This window comes from Lactuca sativa, chromosome 4, assembly GCF_002870075.4.
Source record: "Lactuca sativa cultivar Salinas chromosome 4, Lsat_Salinas_v11, whole genome shotgun sequence".
Taxonomy (NCBI): Eukaryota; Viridiplantae; Streptophyta; class Magnoliopsida; order Asterales; family Asteraceae; genus Lactuca; species Lactuca sativa.
The window spans coordinates 38,500,439-38,524,887 of record NC_056626.2 but is presented as its reverse complement, the minus strand read 5'-3'; the positions used below and the strand labels follow the sequence as shown (position 1 = coordinate 38,524,887).

The following is a 24,449-nucleotide window of genomic DNA, read 5'->3' as shown; positions in this document are numbered from 1 at the left end:
TTTTCTAACTCGGCTTATTTATTAACCAATAGGTTTACGTGAACCGGGCCGAGTTGAACCGTTGGCCTATGCCTCTTTCAGAAAGGGTAAAAATGTACTTCACGTTCTTTTAGAGAAATTAGACCGATGTTAGATGATTAAGTTTTTTTTTTTTTTTCAAAAGAAAATTAGATGAACCTCCGATCGTGATAAAGCAGTACCAAAGTGTCACGTGGCAATTTCTCAGCCTTCCCCAAACTATTTTTCCCGCTCAAATGTCAAAGTGAAATTCCGATATTGCCCATTTGGTCAATTCACATTGTAGTAAAGTTAGGAACGTGATCTGCCAAAAATACCCTTATAGCCCTTAAAACTTGCATGTCATTACACTCTTCATTTTTTAGTTCAGATCATCTTTTAGGTAACCATCATTCATATCCCAAAACATCAGCCATGAAATTTGAATTCCAAAGCAAGAAATCAGGGATTTATCTGTATTTAAAATTGATGGGTGTGCTTTTACCTACATCGACAATTTGTTTTCTCAAGCCATTAGTCATCGACATTCTTATTTCCACATCTAGGAATCAATCAGATGTGTTTAGATGTGTGGTTTAAAATTATCGATTTTGAGCATGTTTTGAGAGGCTACAAAGATGACAACGAAAACTGATACAGTAGGGTAAACTGTATATGTTCTTTGTGAATCATTTTCGAAAATGAATTGATCAAGCCGCCTGATGTAGATTTACATCAAAGCCAGATGTGTTTTCTGTAAAAAGAATTGCCAATCTTTGTTTTGTTTTTTCATTGCAAGTTCAAGAATTATCAACATATTCTTGATTTCTTTTTGTGATTTTTTAACGATTTTGAGACAAGTGGTTTGCAGTTTCCTACCATGGATGTCTAATGGCCTTCTGAACGCTCTTCTCCAAATTTTTTCGAGCTTACAAAACATTTAAATGTTTTTGGGTTTTATAATGTTCATTTTTTCCTGGCAACTTATATCTCTATTTTCTGATGTTACAGGTAGGGGTGAGCAAAAACCGCACCGTAGCTAAAATTAACCGCATAATGTCACACCCCAAAACCAGAACGGCGGAAACGTTCTGGGGTGAATGACGTCATGTCAAGTATCACAACATATGCAATATAGTAATCAAAGTACAACAACCATTGCATTAAAAGTAATAGTTTTACATGGTTTACATTACATAGAAACATCAAAGTAATACAAGTAATAATATAGGTGCAGCTTGGTACTAAACTGTCTTCAACATCAGCTTCTGAGATGTACCTGTCTATTACTGACCTGAGAATACAAGTTATTTTGAAAGCGAGTATCAGCATTTTTATAAATGCTGGTGAGTTCATACGTATTTAGTGTCATTTTATTCAAATAACTTTATAAAAGTAGTAGTTTAAAATCAACAGTGTATTAGAGTCCTTTCCAGAAAATCCTATATTTTATAAATAAAAGCAGTCTTCTACCAAGACCCGACAGTGTTATGTTTTAAAGAGAATTTCCTTGAAATATTATCATTACCAAAATACGGTGTTTGATTTTAAAGAAAGTAGGAGAGTATCAGGGAAAATAACATATGCCTCAGCAGGGAAGACTGTTGACTAAGGCAAAAGAAATCATAGACTCCAGGAGAGTATCGAATGAACAACACGCCTGGCTCAGTCTAACAAAAGGAGACACATACCCCAGACAGTATCAAATGAATGATACGTCTAGAAAGGTCTAAAAACAGTGAATACAGTGTTAATTCCCGTTACCTTAAGGCCATGAATTATAAGGTAACCCCGAGATACTCGTAACCATATTGATAGACACTAGAGAACTTGACGCCCTGCAAGCATCGGTGTAAGTGTGACATTTGTCACCCTTTGGCTTGGTAGGCCGTGGACTGTAGCTAGCAGTCAGGGTGTGGGGGTGTCAATCCCATATAGATCTATACACACAATGTCCGCTCTCCCTACAAGAGACTCTGGTTACCAACTAGACAACGGAGAAGGCCATGTCCTGAAGATGCATCTCGTATAGTGAGATTTGATGTAAAATACTGGACTGATGATAGAGACTCACAACTGAACTGGCCGACATAAACCTATATGTCTATGCTTGTATACATAATATATAACTAATGATCAAACGACCCTCGGACGGATATCCGATCCCACGAGACCACATCTCAACGAAGAAAAGGAAATAGGGCGAACTAGCCTTCCTAAGTCCTTTAAACATTATTTATATAACTATACAAGCACAGGCATACATTTAACTAAGTTGAAGCATTTAACGAAGTTGAAGTGTTAGCAAGTAGAAGCGTATTGTGGAGTAGAAGCGTATCGTGAAGTAGAAGCGTATCGTGAAGTATAAGCGTTAATAAGTAGGAGCGTATTACAAAGTAAAAGCGTATCACGAAATAAAAGCGTTACAAAGTAGTAGCATTAACTAAGTGGAAGTATAACGAAGCAGTAGTATCTAACAAAGTAGGAGTATAAAAACATGGAAGGAAACTTTGATGAAAACTTTGGAAAACCTTTATACTTGAGAAAATCACGACTTGGTATTCTTTTGTAAAATAAGTTTGAAAACCTTTAGAAATCCTCTGAAAATCTTTCATAAACAAGTTTTGATTATAGCTTTGATGAAAACAATATAAGTAAAGAAAGCCTTTGCTTAAAATGCTGTTGTAACTGAGTTTGAAATAAAATATACAGCGCGGGAGACAATTTGAGAAGAGCTTTGAACAAGTAAAAACGTTTTAGAAAACCATTTACAGTATCATACTTGGTAAAACAGTTGACAGTGTAATAAATCCTTGTGCATGCGGGTTATCAATCACATGTGATTGACATGATAACTGGCATGTTTAACTTGTATTCCCCCTCCCCCCATGAAAACATGTAAAAACATTTAAAAGGTTAATTCGGGGGTATGAACTCACCTATTGTAAGTGGATCGGGTGAAGGTGCCGGTATAGGATGCTAAGTGTCAAGTGAGGACTTGACCACACACGCGAATCCTATTTAACATGTAATGATACATTTAAGTATCCAATTAGTCATTTAATAACTAATTAAGTAAGTAAGGATGTCATACGTCATAAAAACACTTTGCTACAAGTGCTAGAAGTGTCCCGGGTAACATCTAAGGGTGTGTATGGCCTAGATAGGGAGTTTACTCTTCAAGAGTGAACTCTTTATAGAGTTTACGGCCCTAAGACCTTATCCCCATGATTTTACAGCCGTAAACTCATGGATGGTGCGTTCTTTGATGCATTAAGGTCTTATAACACTTGTGGAATTAGGCTAGGTTCAATTCTAGGGCTTATGAAGGGTTTAAGGCTTCAAAATGGGCCATTTAAGGAGTTTATGGCCTAAGACTACTCCTTGAGGAGTTTACGACCGTAAACACATGAGTTTACGGTAGTAAACTCATGTTGTTCCATTTCTTTTGTTGTTTGGTGGTTCTAACTCATGCATGTAAGGTTCTAGCCACTTTTAGAAGCATAAGAAGGTGTTTAGGGCACTTAAACACCTTGGAAAGGTGTTTACGGTCTAAGGAGATACTCTTGGGGATTTTACTACCTTAAACACATGAGTTTACAGCAGTAAACTCATGTTAGCCCATGAATCATGTTTTTGGTGCATCAAACAAAGGATTACAAGGCTCTAAGCACTCATGGAAGCTTTTGGAAGTGTTTGAGGGGTAGTTTAACACCTTAAAAGGTGTTTATGGTCTAAGAATATGGTTTTACGGTCTAAGAACATCCTTATACCGTAAACTCATGTTTACTCCCCATTTGGTCCGATTTTGGTGTTCTAAGTCTTTTCGGGTAAGCCTCTAAGCCATTATTAAGCATGAGAAGTGGTTTGGAAGGGTTTTTGAGCATTAAAACCCCATTATGAGTGTTTACGGTCCATGAAGGTGTTCTTGGACCGTAAACTCATGTTCTTGAGGGTTTTGGGTGATTAAGTCACGAATTTGCAAGCTAGATCAGTTAGATAACAAGCTAGGAAGGTTTACTTACCGATTTGAGGCTCGGAGGGGCGATTTTTGACCAAAATCCGTTTGTAGAGAGAGAAAGTAGAGAGAGAGAGTCTAAGGTGGGTAAAAGGTGGGAATGAAACCCACTCAACCCTTATATAGGGTGGAGTTTATGGCCTGACTGGGGTTCACCTGACACCAACCGCGAACGGGGTTTTTCACAACTATTATTAATCACGGCAAATTTTAAAATTATACCGCCTTAATTTTTGTTCGCTTGACGAATATTATTTAAAATATTCCAACGGGTTTAAATCCGGTCAAAAATATTTTCGGGATAAAATTGGCTAATTTTTGACGTAATTAATTTCGACGTTAAAACTAACGGAAATTTGTAGGTTGTCACACATAAACCGCAACCGCAATAAAAACCGATTGTGAGATTTTCTGTTTTTCAAAAACCGCAAATTTGTGGTGCGATGCGGTTATTAGTTTTCAAAAACCGCAAAAAAACCGCACCGCACCGCATATATTATATACAATTTGTTTTTTTTTATTTATTAATATATTAAATATTAAAAATAAAACTAGTTTCATGGATGAAAGAAAGATAAAATAGAAGTCAAAAATGTTGGTTTTTTGCTATGCTTAACTTTGACAAATGGTGCAATCTGACAATTTTAAGATATTTATTGTTAATTACTATTGATTTGATGTTTTTAAGATATTAGTTGTTTATGATTTAAGTTAATTGTTTTATACCATATGGTTTTTTATTATTAGAAGTAATATGTTTGAGTTCTTAAAATCGTTTGAGCTCTAAATTGTGGTTAAAAATCACACAAAATAACCGTACAAAATCCATGCGGTTAATAACCGCAACACAAAAAAAACAAAACCGTATCGCAAAAATAACCGTCTAACCGCACCGTAAAAATAACCGCACTAAGCGGTTTTGAAAATAGATTAACCGCATTTGCGGTTAGTGGTGAGGTTTTAGCTAATAACTGTACCGAACCGCACCGCGCTCACCCCTAGTTACAGGTCAGTAGAGCAATTCTCCTACCATTTTTCAAATTTAATTGCTTTCTGGAAGCAAACAATTTCTGAAAATGTGTTGCTCATTTGAATACTAAGAAAAATTTAAGTTTATGTTGACATTGAAGATGAGCAGCTGAAGTGTTGTGTGGCATTTAATTGTGAGTCATATACTACCTTTGTGTTTTTCATCAATTACTTCTTCTTTCCATTGTCTTTTGAAATTTTACCCTAATATAGGGTTAAATTGGTTTGATAACAATTTCACGAATCAAGTTTGCTTTTGAACATCAGGGGCTCATCAACTATGAACAACACCGGTGCAATGTGGCCAATTATGTGCACAATAAGCATTTGGTGAAATGTCTGACTGTGAGTTTTTTAATATGCAAGATTTTTATCATGTTTGTTTTAATCCTAATAAAAGATTGATTACCATGATCAAGTTGAGTAAAATTTTCATAAAAAATGTTGTAGTCGAATCCCAATATTGTATGTGTTAACTTGATTTTGGGTTTGGTTAAATCAATATTTTTTCATTAACTTAGAAGGGGATCAGTTTCCTCTAAATTACTAAATTGAACAAAATATAATCTTGATTTATGGTTTCTTGATACATGAAATTTGTGAAAGTGATCTTCATGTGTGCTTTTCGGCTTTTTAAGCTCCTTATAATTTATTTGCTCTTCATGTGAAAGAGATCTCCATGTGTTTGATTTGGAGGTTTTCATCTTGGTTTTTGTTTTAAATTCATCACAATATATGTGAAATGTAAACAACTATACATTTTTCAATTTGACATCACAATTAAAGGAACATTGTGAGAGTCAAATTCTTAGTATTGATGATCTGTATTGGATGAATTTTTGGATACAGATCGAAGTAAAAGCACAAGGTTGAGTGGGAAACAAACAACCCAGATGTTGCAAAGGTAATCCCAAAGATTGTCATCTCTAGCTAACATCACGACTTTTGGTAATCATGCTAAAATTTAATAGTAGACCCTCCCATGGCTTCTAATAATGTGGCATTTTCCATTCAGTGGCATTTTCCTTGCAATGGCACCTTCCTTATGTGGAGAATGATGCCGGTAGGTACCATAGTTTGAGTGAGTGGGAAAAAATGTTTGATGTAATACACTAGAAATAAAACTTTGATAGATAACTAAAAATAAAAGATCATATACGATAACTTGGATGATTACATTAGTTTCTTGAAACCTTATTTTCGTTTAATTTATAATATATCAAGTGATTTGAATAATACAAGTAAAATATACAATTATACTATATTTTGTAATTAAAGTTGTAGTGTTTTATCTGGAGTATGTATGTATGTTCCAAAATTTAAACATTAGATAGTGTAATTTAAACTAGAAAACACATGATCACATTCTTTATATCATAATCACCTAAATTTACTTTTTTTTCATGGTTAGGTAGGACTACATAAACTTTTTCATAAACAAACACCTACATTTTAAAATACCAGGTGCCTTTATTCATGATTTTAGGCCATTGTAGAGTGACATTTTGTTGGATGATTTATTATATTGTTGCTAAAAAAATGATGGATTCTACATATCAAATATCATGTTTGTAGGATATGGTTTGAATAACTTATAATTTTCTTACAAGTTTTGTAATTTTTTTTTCTGCATCCAAGTGAATTCAAAAATTGGCATGTTGAATATGTGTTGCTTCCAAATCAACATATTTTCTAAACTTTTTTTTTCTTAAAATTGTGTGTTTTATAATTGGGCTCATGGGAACATGTATGACCTAAGTTTATGCCACAAATATATATACAACAAGCCCAAACGAAGTTCCAAAATAGAAGGTTTGTTTCATTATTCATTGGTATTCTCTCGATTACTTTGTCAATTGAATAGTGTAACAAGGTCTTGGATGCAACATTACTTACAAATGACAAGGTTAATATAAAAAATACAAAAAAGAAATACATTATCATTATTCATGACTTTTTATAAACTAATGATATCTTATTTTATTTGACAATCAAAATTATATCTCTATTCAAAAATATCAACCGTGGTTTCCACGGGGTTTAAACCTAGTGGTCCTTTATATGTGATTAATGATTAAGGTTTTCTTTTTCTAATAGAAAATTAGATGAATGCTCCTTTATTTTAGGGTAACTTATACATTTATTCCTTAATTTTATTTTTGATTCGGGTCATTTTCATTTGTAAACTTGTTGCATGCTTAGTCATTTTCTAAGGATATCTATTTTGTCCGTTAAAATCCATGAGTGCCATGTACAATAGGGTATTTTTATCATTTTATTATAAGGTCTCAATAAAAATCATTCGGTCACAATGGTGTCGATAAACATCTGCCCCTTCTTCTTTAATTTCTCTATATTTTTACTCCCACCTTTCTCTTTACATTCTTTCACAAAAATCAATAATCAACAATGGTAAGATGTATGTAACGTCCCAAATTTCAAACTAAAATTTTCATTTCCAAAATAAAATATAATATCCAACTTCATTGCTAAAAGTAATATAAAAACTTAATTGTTCAACATTGTAAAACATAGTTTTCAAAATAGAGTAAAGACATAGAGTTAGCGGAAGTCAAAAACATAAATCATCAGTGATGCGCATGCAATACAATCAAGTTGGGCCTTTTCCACGAACAACGAAACCACCTGAAAAACATGAATCAACAACTGTAAGTGTAAAGTTTAGTAAGTTTCCTAAAATACCACATACCATAACACATAAATAATCCATACAAACAAGGACTCGCGACTCTCGTTCCGTTCCATCATCAATGGATACTTACGGCTCTCATGTCATTTCATCATCAATAGAGACTTATAGCTCTCGTTTCATTTTGTCATCAACATAGACTTTCGGCTCTCGTGTCGTTCCGTCATCAATAGGGAATCACGACTCTCGTACCGTTCCGTCATTAACAATGAGTATTCTAGGTTCATGACTCTCGTGTTGTTCCACCGTCAACCCCTCAAAATGACATATCAACATACCGTACAACCAAGCAATTAACATACAGACCAAATACATAATACTTAATTCATACCGAGTGTTGCACACAAATGTATCAAACACAAATGAAACATAAAAAATTACAAACTTAAATGAATTAGAAAAACAATTCCAAACTATTCACAATCATCGTTGCATTGCATGGGGCATTCACTCAGAAACTAGTCATTGAAACAAATAGTATCATACCTTTCCCCGCTTCAGGTAGAAAATCTAAGCCACATCCCCAATATGCCCATTAAGGTTGATTTGTGTAGTAAGTCTAAGCTCAGTCTTCGATACATTACCCACTAAAGCAGGTAATCTCTTATCCGTTCCAGTCGGGTCCCTGTTGGTAGTGGAATCTGAAGGATTTTCTATGCATCTATACACGAATTTTAGGCAATGTAAGCATTTAATAAAAACCCTAAGTGTACATGCACCCTAGATATAGGTTTTACTATTATAGAAACCTACTTTCAAAACTATGAATTCAAAGCTATAAGAGGGATTGGATTACTAACCTTTCAAGTATAAACGTATATACCTGTGATTTCTTGAAGATCTTAAACTCTTGAATTGCGCTTGGAAGATCTAGCACCCAAAGTAGGAATGTCTCTAATTGCTTACACCCAAAAGTCTAAAACCCTAGGAATTGAGGAGAAAGGAGAAACCACTTGAGAAAATTGGATTCTCCAAGTGGAAGGAAGATTAGGAATGGAATTGTGAAAGCTCTAAGGGTCTATTTATAGCTGAGATAACTTGAAGACAAAGCTGATTTGAATCAACTAAATAATCATATTTAATCCAGATTCAAATCATTTCATTGTCATCTACCTGGAATAATTCTAGAAGCCTTCCGGGCCTCCCAAAACTGTACACTCTCTTTAGAGATTGCAGTTCCTCTTGCTCAACTAACATTCAGTTCATGCACCTTTAATCAATTCTAATTAATTCCAGTTAATTTCAATTAATTCAAAATTAATTTGACAAGTTTATAATTAATTTATCATGTTATGATAAAAAAATAAACTATTTATCTTACTCTATTTGTAACGTCCCAGATTCTAGAATAAAATTTTCATTTTTAAAATAGAATAAACATCCATTTTTAATAAAGTTACATTCAGGTCAAACCATTTGTTCATAAACCATTATTTAGAAATCAGAGTTATAAAAAAAGACAATGTAGAATCTCGAATCATAAAATTGTTGATGTTTATGTACATTCCCGCCTTCGCAATCCGATAGGTGCCCGGAAAATATTTTGATCCACAACTGTAAGTACAAAGCTTAGCGAGTTCCTTAAAATATCACGTACATCATAGCGTAATAATTAGCTTTGAGTTATGAGAAGCCCTTGGATTATCAACAATCTTTAATATCACATACAACACAACATAATAAACAACTATGGTTTCAGCAACCCTAGGGATTATCAACAATCCTAATAGGCTAACAACACACCTTGTGGTTTAACATCACACCTCGCGAATTATCAGCAACTCTAGGGGCTTTCAGCAATCTCATGGACTCACAATAGTCCAGGAGTTATCAGCAACTCAGTTTAACATATAACAACAATCAACCAATAAAACCCAGCTGGTCAACATGTATACACTACCGCACAAGTAAATATAATAAGGAGACTTACCTGAATGAAGAGTTGAAATCCACTACTTAAAGTCCCACAAAATCATCTACATAAACCTCCTAAACCAATCACAAGCTAAATCTCAGACTATAGCTCAACACCTCTCCAAGTTTGACCAAAAGTCAAATTGATCAAAGAGTCAACGGTCAAAGTCAGCCAAAGCTGACCTCCATGTCGTGGCCACCCATAGACCACGTTGTGGCAACTACACAACAAAACAGTCATGGTGACACTAGTCTCCACGTCGTGGCAACCAGACAGCTACGTCGTGGGAACCGGGCTCTCACAACTTAATGGATTAAGCTCTTAACCCTTAACCCCATGAACAACAAATCTCAAATCAAAACCTTCCTAAGGTCTAGATGGATAAAGTTAACTTTATCCATTAAGACATCTCAATAAGCCAAGATCTTAAATCCTAAGCTCTTAATGCTTGCACCAAAATATTGGACACCCAAATAAGTAATACAAGCCATCTTTCTAACCACCATCGTGGTCCAACAACCAAATAAGGCACACAAAAGGTTTTGGAGTTCACTTAAACTCCAAGAACAAGAAGATTTTGACCAAAAAGCTCATAAAATGACCTATAACAAGATTTATAGAGATAATGAGCAAAGTGAATAATTCATACCTCCAAAAGACCAAAAATGTGATAAATATGCAAGATCTAAGCTGCAACCAAGCACACAAGCACCACAATGGACGCATTCTTCCTTCATCCTTCACAAAATTGGTTTCATACACTCGTACATATGGAGGCTAGGGTTTGGAGGGGATTCAATCTCAGAAGGTGGAGGCTACCATATGAGGCGATCATAGGAGTTAGTGCCTTCAAATAGGGCACCAAACCCGAAATCTAGGGTTTTGAATCCCAACCATCGCCATATCATGGCTAACACCTACCACATCATGGTCTATCAAAAATACGCGTTCCTCGGCCGAAGATGCCACATCGTGGTTCCTACAACACCACGATGTGACCAAGCCAAAAACCCAAAGAATGGACTTAATAGATTTTAACTCGACGGAAGCTTATCTGAAAAGCGAATGTTACACTCTTAAATCCTTTTCTGGGTATTTTAGCTCTCGAGGGCAACCCAAAAATGACTTTGTTATTATTACCAAAGTTATACCAATTTAATTATGACATTGGACACATATGTCCAACAATCTCTTTCTAAGAAAATTCGTCAACTACTATTGGTCAAATAATCTTCGCATAAGCAATAAAATGTGCCTTCCACAACAACTTCCAAATTCTAATCATATCAAGAATCAACCCTTTAGTAAGTGATCAATTATTCCTCTACTTCTATAAGATATCATTGTAAACTGATTCATGGATTATGAATTAACCTAACACTTCAACATTATGTTTCTCGATTTCCGATTTTAGATTATCAAATCAGACTACTAATTGAACATATCAATCAAGTCTGGACATGACCATGTACATTAGATGTCAGCACGAAACTGTCAAGTGACCCAAGGATATTGCTTATCTTGTTAATGTGTAACGTCCCAAAATTTAAGACCAAAAATTTCATTTTTATAATAACAAAGCCATCATCCAAAACGTTTTCATAAAACTACAAAAGACGACCAGAGTATGTCAATAATCATCCAAATACATCAAGTCAACAAAATGCGGAACAACATGGTGTGTGCGATGAGATCATCCCGAGCCCTTTCCATTCGATCCGAAAGTACTTGAAACACAAACTAAAACACGAAGCTTAATGGGTTCCCCAAAATAATGCATACCATGCATATCTGCCAGCTCAAGCCTGTGTTGGGTCTATTTCACCCTCGAGTCTATTTCAAATCATGTGTCGGCCCAAGGCCGTACCGGGTCTATTTCACCCCCGAGTCTATTTCAACTCATATGTTAGCACAAGGCTGTATTGGGTCTATTTCACCCCACATATTATAGCAAACAAAAACACATGCATATAACATATACAGCAGGAGTCACAAAGATTACAAGCATATAACATATCCTAATGTCCTACACTATAGTGAGAAAACTCACCCCAGTATACTGATAGTCAAACAAATGATCGGGCTGCTGAACCGGAAGAATCCCCACTAAATCACAAGTAAATTAAAATCTAGGTCAGTAATCCAACTCGTGAGTCCAAACCCTAAATCTTGGCCTTAAGTGAAAAAGTTACTTATTCCTTATCTTATTGGGCCTAACTCATCAAGGCCGAAATGCTACTAGACACGAAGCCCAAAAAAATAATGTGTGTACAAAATGAGCCCAAGCTCAAAAGCCCATCACAGAAAAGCTTAAGGCACAACAAGGGCCCAAAGTACCTAAGTCCCACACATGCCCCAAAATAAGTCCAAAACCCACTCTGATGAGTACGCTCAACATACCAATTAGTATGTTTCGCGTACTCACAACCATCGCATCATTAGGACTTCATGAGCGTAAGCGTAGGGTACCCCTAGGTACGCTTGGCCGTACGCTGCAACTGGCCAAAACCTCATTCTAAGGTCTTAATCAGTTAAGACCCAACATCCAATTTTAGATCTAGACGTACTAAAGTGTATTTTTATGCTTTTGCATGTCTTAATGGGGAAAATCTTGGATTTAACCACATTATCTTCATGAAACCACCTTCAATCCTTGCATGATTGAACTTAATCCATCAAGACTCCATTTTTATGCTCAAGGGACGTTATAAACACTATGATCTAACATTATAAGCTTCTAGAGTAGCTCATACTCCCAAGAAATTCCTTAAGGACCATTTTATGATGAAATAAGCCCTAAACTAAAAACTAACACATGGAGTCATCAAGGTAGAAGCTTTTACCTCCAATAAGCTAGAAATGATGACAAACCTCTGGATCTACAAGCTCTTTCTGATTCAATGCTTCTTTACAAATCTTCTTCTTATTCTTCTCTAAGCACCACACACACCCAAAACACACACACACACACAAGCTCAAACTTTAGGGAAAATAGATTAGGGTTTCGAGATATGACTCAAGAGGAAAAGGAGGATGATAAGGTTATGAACTTGAAGGACTTAATGAGCTTAAATAGGGTGCAAACCCTAAAAATTAGGGTTTACCTCTGGCTTGAGTATGCCCAGCGTACGTATGGTACGACCAACGTACGTAGGGGTCATCCCGATTCGCACATGCAAAGGAGTACATTGTACGTACCTTGTGTATGCCCATCGTACTTTGTTCTAGTCCTTGATTAAATGAGATAATTGATAATGTATATACCTGGCGAATCAACGTTACAATTCTCCCCCACTTGAATTAGACTTCGTCCTTGAAGTCTGCTGCCAGAAATAACTCTGGGTAATGCTCCTTCATCTCTTCCTCAGGCTCCCAAGTCCATTTTGAACCCTTCCAATGTTGCCAATGCACCTTCACCAATCCCACAACCTTGTTCCCTATGATTTTGTCTTCCGATCAAGGATCGTTACCGATCTCTCAATATAATTTAGGCGGTCATCCACCTTAACATCCTCCAATGGAGCCATTGCAGAATCATCAACCAAAAAATTTCGCAGCTGAGAGACGTGAAAAGTATTGTGAATCTGATTAAGTTCATTCGGGAGATCCATTCGATATGCTACCCTGCCCACCTAGGCTACAACCTTGAAAGGACCAATATACATGGGGCCCAACTTGCCCCACTTCCTGAACCGGATGACACTTTCCAAGGTGAAACCTTCAGGAGCGCTATATCCTTGACCTAGAACTCCAAGTCTAACCGACGTCTGTCTGCAAAGCTCTTCTACCAACTCTGTGTTGTTTGAAGTCTACCACAAACCTGCTAAATCATCTCGGTCGTCTTGAGTACCACCTCGGTACTCCCCATGACCTGCTGACTGACCTCACCCCAACATATCAGGATCCTACACTTCCTCCCATAGAGCATCTCAAAAGGAGGTCGATTGATGTTGGCGTGATAATTATTGTTATACGAAAATTCCGCTAATGAAAGATACGTATCCCAACTGCCGACGAAATCCAGAATGCATGCCCGCAACATATCCTCCAATGTTTGGATGGTCTGATCGCTCTGACCATCTATCTGCGGGTGAAAAGCTATGCTAAAGTGTAGACGAGTACCCAACTCCTAGTGGAATTTCTTCCAGAATCTAGAAGTAAATCGGACATCCATGTCGGATACCATAGAAACCGACACCCCATGTCGTGCCATGACCTCCCTGATATAGATATCGGCCAGTGTCTCCACCAAATGATCTCCTGGATCGGAATAAAATGTGCGCTCTTGGCCAATCGATCCACGATGACCCATATCGAATCCATTCCATGCCCTATCCGAGGCAAGTTGGTGAAAAATTCATTATAATCTCTTCCTATTTCTAGATGGGGATATCTAACGGTTCCATTTTGCTGTGCGGTCGGAGATCTCTATACATATTTGTCACTCCAGGATGAATAGAGAATCTCGACTTGTGCACCTCTTCCATCAAGACCTGTTGCGCACCACCGTGGTAAGGAACCCACACCCTCCTTTGGAGAGTCAATAACCCTCGACTATCACAATCAAAAGAAGCCACCTGACTCATAATGTGCTCGCTCTTTCGGTGCTCTTCCTTCATGGCCTCAGCCTGAGTCCCTCAGATCTGCTCCAAGAGTGGAGTAATCATTGTCATCCTCAAACACATATCACTGACCAGAGTCGCGACCGCCTTACGACTGAGAGCATCAGCCACCACATTGGCCTTCCCCGGATGGTAAAGGATCTCACAATCATAATCCTTCACTACATCCAACCACGTACACTGCCTCATGTTCAGATTCAGCTAATCATCAAATACCTTAGGCTCTTGTGATCCGTGTAGATAGTACAACGGACCTTATAGAGGTAATACCGTCAAAATTTAAGGGTGATATTGCCATATTTATACTTATTTTTAGGCAATATTTAAGTACATTTTTATTAATAAATTGATAATATGTTCAGAATAATGATACTTATAATTTTAAATTGTTATTTTCAGTCAATATAAAGGATTCTCGAAGAGAGGGACCAAAAGTGCCAAAATGTGGAACATGGGAGGCTTAAAAGACAAGAAAATAATAAATTCACGATAAACACTTAATTCACGACGTGGCGATGAAGCCCACGACGTGGCACGGGTGTTCCAGAAGATAGACATCACGACGTGGAGGATTTCCTTGGAGGATACGGATTGCTTGAAGCCCACGACGTGGCACATCTGGCCACGACGTGGCGCGGGTTTTTGAAGATTATATAAGTGCTCCTGATTATGACGAGAGGGAGAAGCTTTTGGTAGAAGAAAAGAGTTCCAAGAGACGATTCAGAGTGAAAGAAAGGTTCTGGAAGAGGGTTTTCAACACCAAAAAGGAGTAAAGGTTTATATTTTAGTTAAATAAGAACATGCCTTTCATTATTTTTAGCTGTGTTGGTCTAGTTGCTATGATGAGCAGCTGAATCTAGCTACTCTTGTTTAGCTAGATGAAGCTTTAAACTTATGAATAGTTATATGCTTATGGATTAAGTTTAGTTGGTAAAAAATTGCTTGTGTTTGATTTGAATAACCTAGCATGCTATTATTTGTTTATCTAATTGCTTGATTGTATGTTCTGTGTAGCTTAGTGATCATTAAACTGCATGAACCTGTTTACCTAATGATTTAGTGAACATTGAATTGTTAGAGCTAGGATTGACCCATCTTAGTTAGTAATTAGAATAAATAAAGCTTAGATGTGCTAGAGAACGTGTATTGTGATCATAATTGCATTTATACAACAAATCTTAGATAGCAGATTTACATTCATAATTAGTTCTGTGTTTAATTATGTGTGAACATACATGGTTTGACATGAATTAGTTAATTATTGGTAAGTTAGAACTAAATTACTAATACAACTAAAAACCAACTCAATAATCCGTAATCATTAGCTAGCCATTAGGGAGAAGTGGATTCAAACTAAACAAGAGGGTGTTTTTATTTACTGAATTTGATTTAAGTTCATCTGATCTTGTAAAACCAGATAAAACCCCTTTTAAACTTGTTAATAAATTAGGTTAATTTAATAGTAAGTAAATTAATTAGAACACCGTTCCTTGTGAGCGACACCCGACTTACCCAAGCTATACTGTAATCTGACTAGGTACACTGCCTATAAGTGCATAGTTAGTTAAGTTTGTTAAGTTATAAATATTAAAATTAGTGAGTACTTTTGTGCACATCAAAGGGAAAACACCACCGCCCCCAGCTCCAATTCATGCATAGGATAGTTCGCCTCATGAGGCTTCAGCTGCCTCGAAGCGTAAGCAATAACTTGACCTTGTTGCATCAACACTGCTCCTCAACCGATGATCAACGCATCACAATAAACCACAAAATCCTCAACACCCTCAGGCATGGTCAGAATCAGAGCCTCGCATAATCACTTCCTCATAGTCTAAAAGGTTGCATGCTGCTCAGGCCCCAAACGAAACATGACAGTCTTCTTCGTCAACCGAGTAAGAGGAACCACTATCTTGGAGAAATCCTGAATGAATCTCCGATAGTAGCCTGCCATACCAAGGAAACTCCCAATCTAGGATGGAGACCTCGGAACCTCCCACCTCATCACCGCCTCAACCTTGGGTGGGTCGACCAGAATACCGTTCTGGTTAACAAGGTGCCCTAGAAACTACACCTCGTGCAACCAGAACTCACACTTGGAGAACTTTGCATACAATCTCTCCCTCCCCAGAGTCTCCAATACCTCCCTTAAATGCTCCTTATGTGGCTTCTGGGCCTTGGATTAGACCACAATGTCATCAATAAACATAATCACAGACCTATTCAACATGGGTCTGCATACACGATTCATGAGGTCCATGAATGCGGTTGGAGCATTGGTGAGCCATAAGGGCATCACCAGGAACTCGTAATGACCATATAGAGTCCGAAAAGCTTTCTTTAGTATATCCTCCTCTCTGAACCTCATATAATGATAAATCGAATGTAGATCGATCTTGAAAAACTAAGATGTACCTTGAAGCTGGTCAAACAAATCATCAATCCTCGGGAGTTGATAACGGTTCTTCATCGTTAGCTTATTCAGCTCCTGGTAGTCGATACACATCCGATGTGACCAACCCTTCTTCTTCACCAACTGGATCGATGCTCCCCATGGCGAACTACTCAACCGGATGAATCCTCTGTCTAACTACTCTTGAGTTGTGTAAGCAACTTCTATATCTCTAGAGGTGCTAACTGATAAGGTACTTTGGCTATCGGAGCTGAACCGGGAACTAGGTCAATCCGAAACTCTACTTACCTCTCTGGAGGCACTCCTGGAAAGTCATCCGAGAACACATCTGGATATTCCTGAATAATTGATACATCATCCACAGTCGTCTTACCCTTCTCTCGGGTATCCGTAACATAAGCGACAAATCCATAACAACCCAGCTAAAGATAGCACCTGACCCTAGTTGTTGAACATAAAACTGGCACGCGTTGAACACCCTCTCCCTAAATCACCAACTATCCCCTACTTGGGGTTCATCGATGCACTAACTGCTGCTCACAATCAATCATTTCCCCATTGGGGCTCAGCCAATCCATCCTCACAATAACCTTGCTCTCATGCAGGGGAATAGGAACCAAATCAATTAGATCCCACTTGCAGAACAACTCCAGGACACAACCTTGATGAACCCTAGATACTCACACAGGCTGATCATGAGCAATCTCAACCTCTAATGGACAATCCAGCTCCCCCATAACATTAACAAACCTCTTGTTGAGCGCAAGAGATACAAAAGATGGGGTAGCCCCAGAGTTAAACAATACCAAGGCAGAAATACTGCTATATGCTTATTTAGTCATAAAATCATGCATTATCTTAATACTTTATGTTAATTTTATCTCAAATAATGGACAAAAGATGATTGATTATGTTAAAATTTCATTTTCAATAATAAAGACATGCTCGGGCGAAAAAGGAAGCAGAACTAGCAATTGGAAGTTTGGAGATTAGATTTTGAAGAAAGAAGGCTTAAATGAAGAGGAACTCGATGAGTTGGTCCCTCAAATCGACGAGTTTGCTGGAAATTTCACGATACTAGGATGCCTTGCCGTACACGCGTATTAAGTAAAAAATCGGCGAGTTTATCTTAAAAACTCAACGAGTTGGAGCTAAATTTTGGAATTTATATATAGATCGTTTATTCCCGAAACCCTAACTTATGCTGGAGGCTTTGGACGACTTTTGGAGGCTAGAAAGGTTCTGAGAAGTTCTGGTTTTCGATTTTCAACTAGGAGCTTAAGTTTGAAGAGATCAAAGGCATTAAATATCACTTTTCTCTTAATCTTTGTTTTGATCATGTTGATAACACTAGATTTCGAGTTTATGATTGTTTTTGCTGAGGTTATGGGCTAAACTCCATACTTCTATTTAGAGGTAGAGGATCTTATGAATATGGTTTGATTAGTGGCTTGGATTAATTTGGTTTGGTTGTTTATCTTATTAAGCTTGTTAAAAAATCCTTATGTGTTAATGATAATTATTTTCTGTTAATAATCAAGTGTATTGAGTTGTACGAATATCTTCTTAATTGCTTGAATCATATAGTTTTGTGAAAACAACATTGTATGCCTAGTATTAGTGAACATGAACCTAAGGTTAACTAGAAAATAAATAAGTTAATATGTGAGCATGTGTGATGAACAACCACACATGAGTTGATTGAATTAACAAATTGAGTTAACTAAAACTACAAGTCTTATTTGATTCGAACTGACCACTAGGAAACTTGTTAGTTTAATCATTTAGCCACTGTTTGAATTAACTTGTTTGCTAAATGATTAGTAATAGTGAACATGAACCTAATCACATTAGAAATCGGTAATCATTGATATATTTATCCATTGCACTTGCCACAAAACCAACCATAGGAATAAGTGAATCGAAATCTAAATGGAAGTCTCTTTTATCTTATTGAATCTTGTTGTTTTTCATTCTCATTTAGTTGTTAATCGTCTTTTGTTTCGGTGTTATTAGATTGCTTAAGTTTCTAGTCTTGTAAAACTAAAGAAAACCCCCTTTTTATTACTTGTTTTTATTTAGGTAATACTAGTATTTATTTTAGTTGTTACCGTTCCCTGTGTTTGATACCCTACTTGCTTGAACTATATTGCTAATCGATAGGTACACTGCCTTTCGTGTGTTTGTTTTTGTGTCTTAGTAGGATTAAAACTAGTACATTACACACGTATCAAGTTTTTGGCGTCGTTGTCGGGGAAATGTTCTAATAGTTAATTTTATTTGCTAGTGTTATCGATCCTTTGTGTGAGATTCATCTTGAATAAAGTTATTATTTTTTCTGTTTTAATTTTCGTATTTGATTTTTTCTGTTTTTGCGTTGGACTCGTCGAGTTCTACTTCTGAACTCGACGAGTTGGCCGCGCTTTCAGTTTCGTTTTGTTCGTTTTATGCCTATTTTTCTGTTTTGTTTTAGGAAGTTTATGACCAGAAGGTCTAACTCTACAGTAGTACCACCGGTTGAAGATCCAGAATTGATTATTCAAAAAAAGAAGGACAAAGCAATCGGAGAATCAAGCGGTTTTGACAACAAGATAGAAGATCTCGAGCCAAACACACCTAAATTTGAATAAGGAAGCGAGACCGAACCAGAAGAATAGATGGATGACATTGCAGACATACACATGGGTGGATACAAAAGAAGGATGCGTGACGATATCGGGCCAAGACTCGTGTAGCCCGCGATGCGAACTTTGAGCTGAAAGGCCACATGCTCTCCCAACTAAAGGACATCCCATTCTATGGGAAGGATCACGAAGACGCATACAAGCATATCGATGAGGTCAACGACATAGTCGGCTACTTCAACATCCTTAATATTCCTTGCGAGATTGTTCTACTTTGTATGCTTCAGCTCACGTTTAAGGGAGCCATAAAAGATCGGCTAAAATCACTCCCTCCAGGATCTATCACAACATGGAAAAAGTTGCGCGAAGAGTTCATTGATCAATTCAGCCCTCCCTCAAAAATAGCAAAGTTGAAGAAATCCATTGCAAACTTCGAACAACAAGGAAGCGAGTCACTCTATGAGGCGTGGGAAATATACAAAGACTTGTTGAGGAACTACCCTCATAATGACCTAAACCTTCAGCAAGAAGTCTCTATATTCTATGATGGAGTGAATGTGACAAGCAGGCAGCTCCTTGACTCCCAAGGACCACTCACGAAGATAGCCCCAATAGTTATAAAAGAATTTATTGAAGAATTCTCCAAGCACTCAAGAGAATATCATAACCCAAGGCACAACTCAACACGAGGGGTGGTAAATTCAGTTTTCGATGACATGGCGGCAGTGATCGCCAAGCTAGAGAGCATGGATCGTAGGATGATAAAGATGGACCAATCCATCCACGCCATTCGAGTGGGATGTGAAAATTGTAGCGGGCCCCACCTTACTAATATTTGTGACCTTGACGAGAACGGGAACCGGAAAGCACAAGTTTGTTATTCAAGTGGTGATAGGTTTGATGACGATTGGAGGAAATCGAAGAAGGAGTGGCTACCATATGAAGAATACAAGAAGGAAAAGGAAGAAAAGTATAGGCAAAAGGGGAGAGGATTCCATCAAAAGGAAGAACTGGAGCAAGAAAAGAAGATAGATTTTGAATCCATGCTTGCACGTTTTACGAGTTCATCTAAGAAAAACACGATGAAGTCGATGCTGCTATAAGGGAGCAACAAAACATGATGAAAGAGCACCAAATTATGATGAAGGATCAATAAACTCTACTTTGGAATCAACAAGCTTCGATCCTTAATACGAAAAAGCAACTCGGACAACTTGCAAGGCAATTCAACGAAAGAACATCGGATGAACTTCCTAACAACATCGAGCAAAACCCGAAAGGCGCACACATAAATATTGTGACTACTAGGAGCGGAAAAACAATCGCTCCTCTGACCCCGGTCTAGAATGAATATCCTAAAGAGGTGCATGAGGAAGAGAAAGAAAACATAAAATCACAAACAATCGACACAACTCGACGAGTTCCAGAACAAAACTCGACGAGTTCTCCATCTGATCAGAAAAATGATCCTCCATTTAAGTCGTATCAACCTCCATTGCCATTCCCGAGCCGAGCTAGACAAGATAAACAAAATGAAGACTATCAAAAGTTCCTGGACCACATCAAATCCCTTCAAATCAACATCCCTTTCATCGAAGCGGTTGCACAAATGCCCAAGTATGCCAAATTCTTGAAGAACCTTCTCACAAATAGAAAGAAGATGGAGGAAGCATCCAAGGTGGTTCTTAATGAAAATTGTTCAACTGAAATGTTGAATAAATTGCCAAAGAAGATGGGTGACACGAGTAGTTTGACTTTACCATGCTAATTTGGGAATTTAGCTAATAGTTATGCATTGACTGATTCGGAGGCAAGTGTGAACCTTATGCCATATTCATTCTTTAAGAAGTCGAACCTTCCGGAACTGAGACCGATTCAAATGGCGATCTATCTAGTAAACAAGATGGTGACATTTCCAAAGGGGATATGTGAGGACCTATTGGTGAAAGTTGATAAGTTCATATTTCCCGCAGATTTCATAGTGCTAGATATGGAAGAAGACCATCAAGTGCCGATCATTCTTGGAAGAACCTTCCTAAACTCCGCATGTGCTATAGTGGACATAAGAGAATCAAAACTTACTATTCGGGTAGGTGATGATTCAATTACATTTGGAGTCGATCAAGCCATGAAGCATTCGAAGTACAGTGACGACGCGACCTTCTCTGTGGACATTTTGGAAGAATTATTGGAGGAATGGAAAGAAGACAAGTCGAGTTAATCCGTCAATGCTTTATAAGATGAATTTGATGCTGAAAGAGATCTAAGGGATATAGAAAGGCTCCTCGAAGAAAGTGAATATGACGAACTAACCAGAAATGTTGAAAACTCAACTTGACGAGTTTTGGAGATAAACTCGGAGAGTTGGGACGAAAAGTCGCAATCTGACGGGAAAATTGGCCACAACTCGACGAGTTCTGTTACTGGACTCTACGTGCTCAGTGTACAAAACACAAAATTAGAGCAGAAAACTTTGTCAGAACACTTAGAATATGCATTTTTAGAAGAGGGCGATCATAAACCTATGATTATAGCTTCTGATCTTACACCAACTGAAAAAAAAAAGATCTCGTAAAGGTGTTTAAGAAAAAAAGAATGTCATCACGTGGGAAATCACCGACATAAAAGGAATTAGTCCTTCTTATTGCTCTCACAAGATCAACCTTGAAGAAGGCGCGAAGCCGGTAGTGGAACATCAAAGGCGGTTGAACCCGAACATGCAAGAAGGGGTCAAAAAAGAGGTTGTCAAGCTCTTAGATGTTGGGATCTTTTATTCGATTTCTGATAGTCCATGGGTTAGCCCAGTTTAAGTAGTGCCAAAGAAAGGATGGATGACAGTCATGACAAACGAAAATAACAAGCTCATACATACACGAACAGTAACTGGTTGGTGGGTGTTGATAGTTTATTTTATTTACTTCTTTTTATTGTTTATTTTAGCATATTTCATTCATAATTTAGATAATTTCATGCATATTTTCCTTTTTGTTATTATATGGCCAATTTTGGGTGCTTTCTAGTTTCGTGAGCTTTATTGCAGATTTCATGGAGACTAGTGGAGCGGGAATGTTCGGGACGTATGGAAAGCGATGGAAATTGGTGGACGTCGAGAATTATAGGCTTGGTGATAATGGAGTTGATGCTTTGAGCGGGCTTGATGATTATTTGAAGGCTTGGAGAAAAATAAAGAAATTTGAATTTGCAAGAACCGGAAGAATATTCGAGCGTGTGGAGATTATTAATTGGGCGAGTTTACGAGCTATGGGTGATTTGGAAAATTCATCTTGGGCTTAAATTGAAGAAAACATTAAGAATATTGGGTTATAAGCTTAGTGGATTTGTTATGGGCAAGTGGGCTAAGTCATTGGAGGCCCAAATCACAAAAGAGCCCAAATTACACAAGAACCCAGCTCAGCATGCGGGCTACCCGCGCAACAGCACGCGGGCCACGCAACCCCTGCATGGGCAGTTCTATAAATTCTTGTTTTGAGCTATATGAGGAAGTTTGGTGTGCCACTTTTCTCAACTCTTAGACATCCTATTTTTGAGCATTCTCTCTGGAGTTTTGAAGATTTTTGAAGGCCAAGAACACCTCAAGAACATCATCTTTTCACCTCTTGATTCTTGTTTAATGTTTGGTACAATCTTCTCTAACTTTGTTTCTTTGAGTTTAGCCATGCTTGGCTAAACTAATTTGGTTGAATTTTGTTGAATCCTCTGAACTTTTGTTGAATGTTGAAGGATCCATGAACTTGTTCTTAAATCTTTATGGGAATGTTTTGTGTTTTAACATCTTATCACTACTTGTATGTTTTTATTCATGAGTTTAAATGTGTTTGTGGTGATTAGTTGACTAATTTCTTGATTAAGTAAAGGATCCTTAAATTAGCAAGGAACAAATGATTTTTGTGTTGTTTTTGCTTCACACAATCATAAAAACATTTCCTCCAACATGGTAGTGAAAGCATTTGACTCCTCTTGGATTTGGTGACTTTTTGGTTCTTAATGCTAGTTGACTTTCACTAATTTCATGCTTAATGGAAATTGTGACTTTGACTAACGAAATTGTTATGAGCTTCTCTAATCATTTCAAAAACTAAGAAAAGTCTAGGTAATCTCAAGCTTCTTGGATTACTATAGCCAAATTAAGGATTTAAATCAAGTATTGCACCATTGGATTCTATTGATATGTTCGTCAAAAGTCAAAGTGAGGAAACCTTAAGTCAACCATCCGTCCCTTATTGATTTTACATTAAACTCCTATTTTTGTTGAAATTGTTTATTTAAATCTTAGTTTAATTCTAGTTTATTTCAAGTATTTCAAAAGACCAAACCCCCCATTTTTAATTTATTGTCATTTTACAAGTATTTTTACAAAGAGATTTCTTATAGAGTTATAAAATTGGACCAATCTCCGTGGATACGATCCCTTTACCACTATACACTATTTTAGTGTGTAATATTTAGGGTATTAATTTTGTTGGCCTCGACAACCACCAGGTGTGCATCGATTATCGAAAGCTAAACGATGTCACTTGCAAAGACCACTTCCCTCTTCCTTTTATTGATCAAATGCTTAAGCGATTATCTGGCCATTGCTATTATTGTTTCTTAGATGGATTTTCAGGTTATTTCCAGATTCCTATTGACCCAATTGATCTAGAGAATACGAATTTCACTTGTCCGAGTGGAACATTTGCCTATTGAAGCATGCCTTTTGGGTTATGCAATGCGTCGACGACCTTTCAATGATGCATGACGACGATATTCCACGACATGGTGGAAAAAATTATGGAAAAATTTATGCATGAATTTTCTATTTTTGGCTCTTCTTTTAATGATTGTCTTACTAACCTTGATTTGATGCTTGCTAGGTGTGAAAAGACCAATTTAGTCTTGAATTGGGAAAAATTTCATTTCATGGTGAAAGAAGGCATTATTTTAGGTCATAAAGTATCCAAAGCGGGGATTGAGGTGGATCAGGCAAAAATCGATACTATTGCTAAATTACCCCCACCAACTAATGTGAAGGGCGTTAGGAGTTTTTTAGGTCACGCGGGTTTTTACCGCCGTTTTATAAAAGATTTTTCTAAAATAACAAGACCTTTGACTCAACTACTTTTG

The 24,449-nt window shown here is 37.2% G+C and overlaps 1 protein-coding gene across 1 annotated transcript; it reads left to right on the top strand.

The window, feature by feature from the left end:
* Nucleotides 1-20,934: 20,934 nt before the first annotated feature.
* On the top strand, nucleotides 20,935-21,546 carry LOC111917766 (uncharacterized). The gene is made up of 2 exons (XM_023913422.1): nucleotides 20,935-21,061; nucleotides 21,107-21,546. The coding sequence occupies exons 1-2, from the start codon at nucleotides 20,935-20,937 to the stop codon at nucleotides 21,544-21,546; spliced, it is 567 nt and encodes a 188-aa protein (XP_023769190.1).
* Nucleotides 21,547-24,449: the final 2,903 nt, after the last annotated feature.

What these genes read in the sequence shown, in the direction of transcription:
- LOC111917766 (XM_023913422.1), top strand. Translation starts at nt 20,935, where the DNA reads ATGCCCAAGTATGCCAAATTCTTGAAGAACCTTCTCACAAATAGAAAG. An exon ending in TAAATTGCCAAAGAAGATGG is followed by an intron (nt 21,062 to 21,106) that starts GTGACACGAGTA and finishes TTGGGAATTTAG; the next exon opens with CTAATAGTTATGCATTGACT.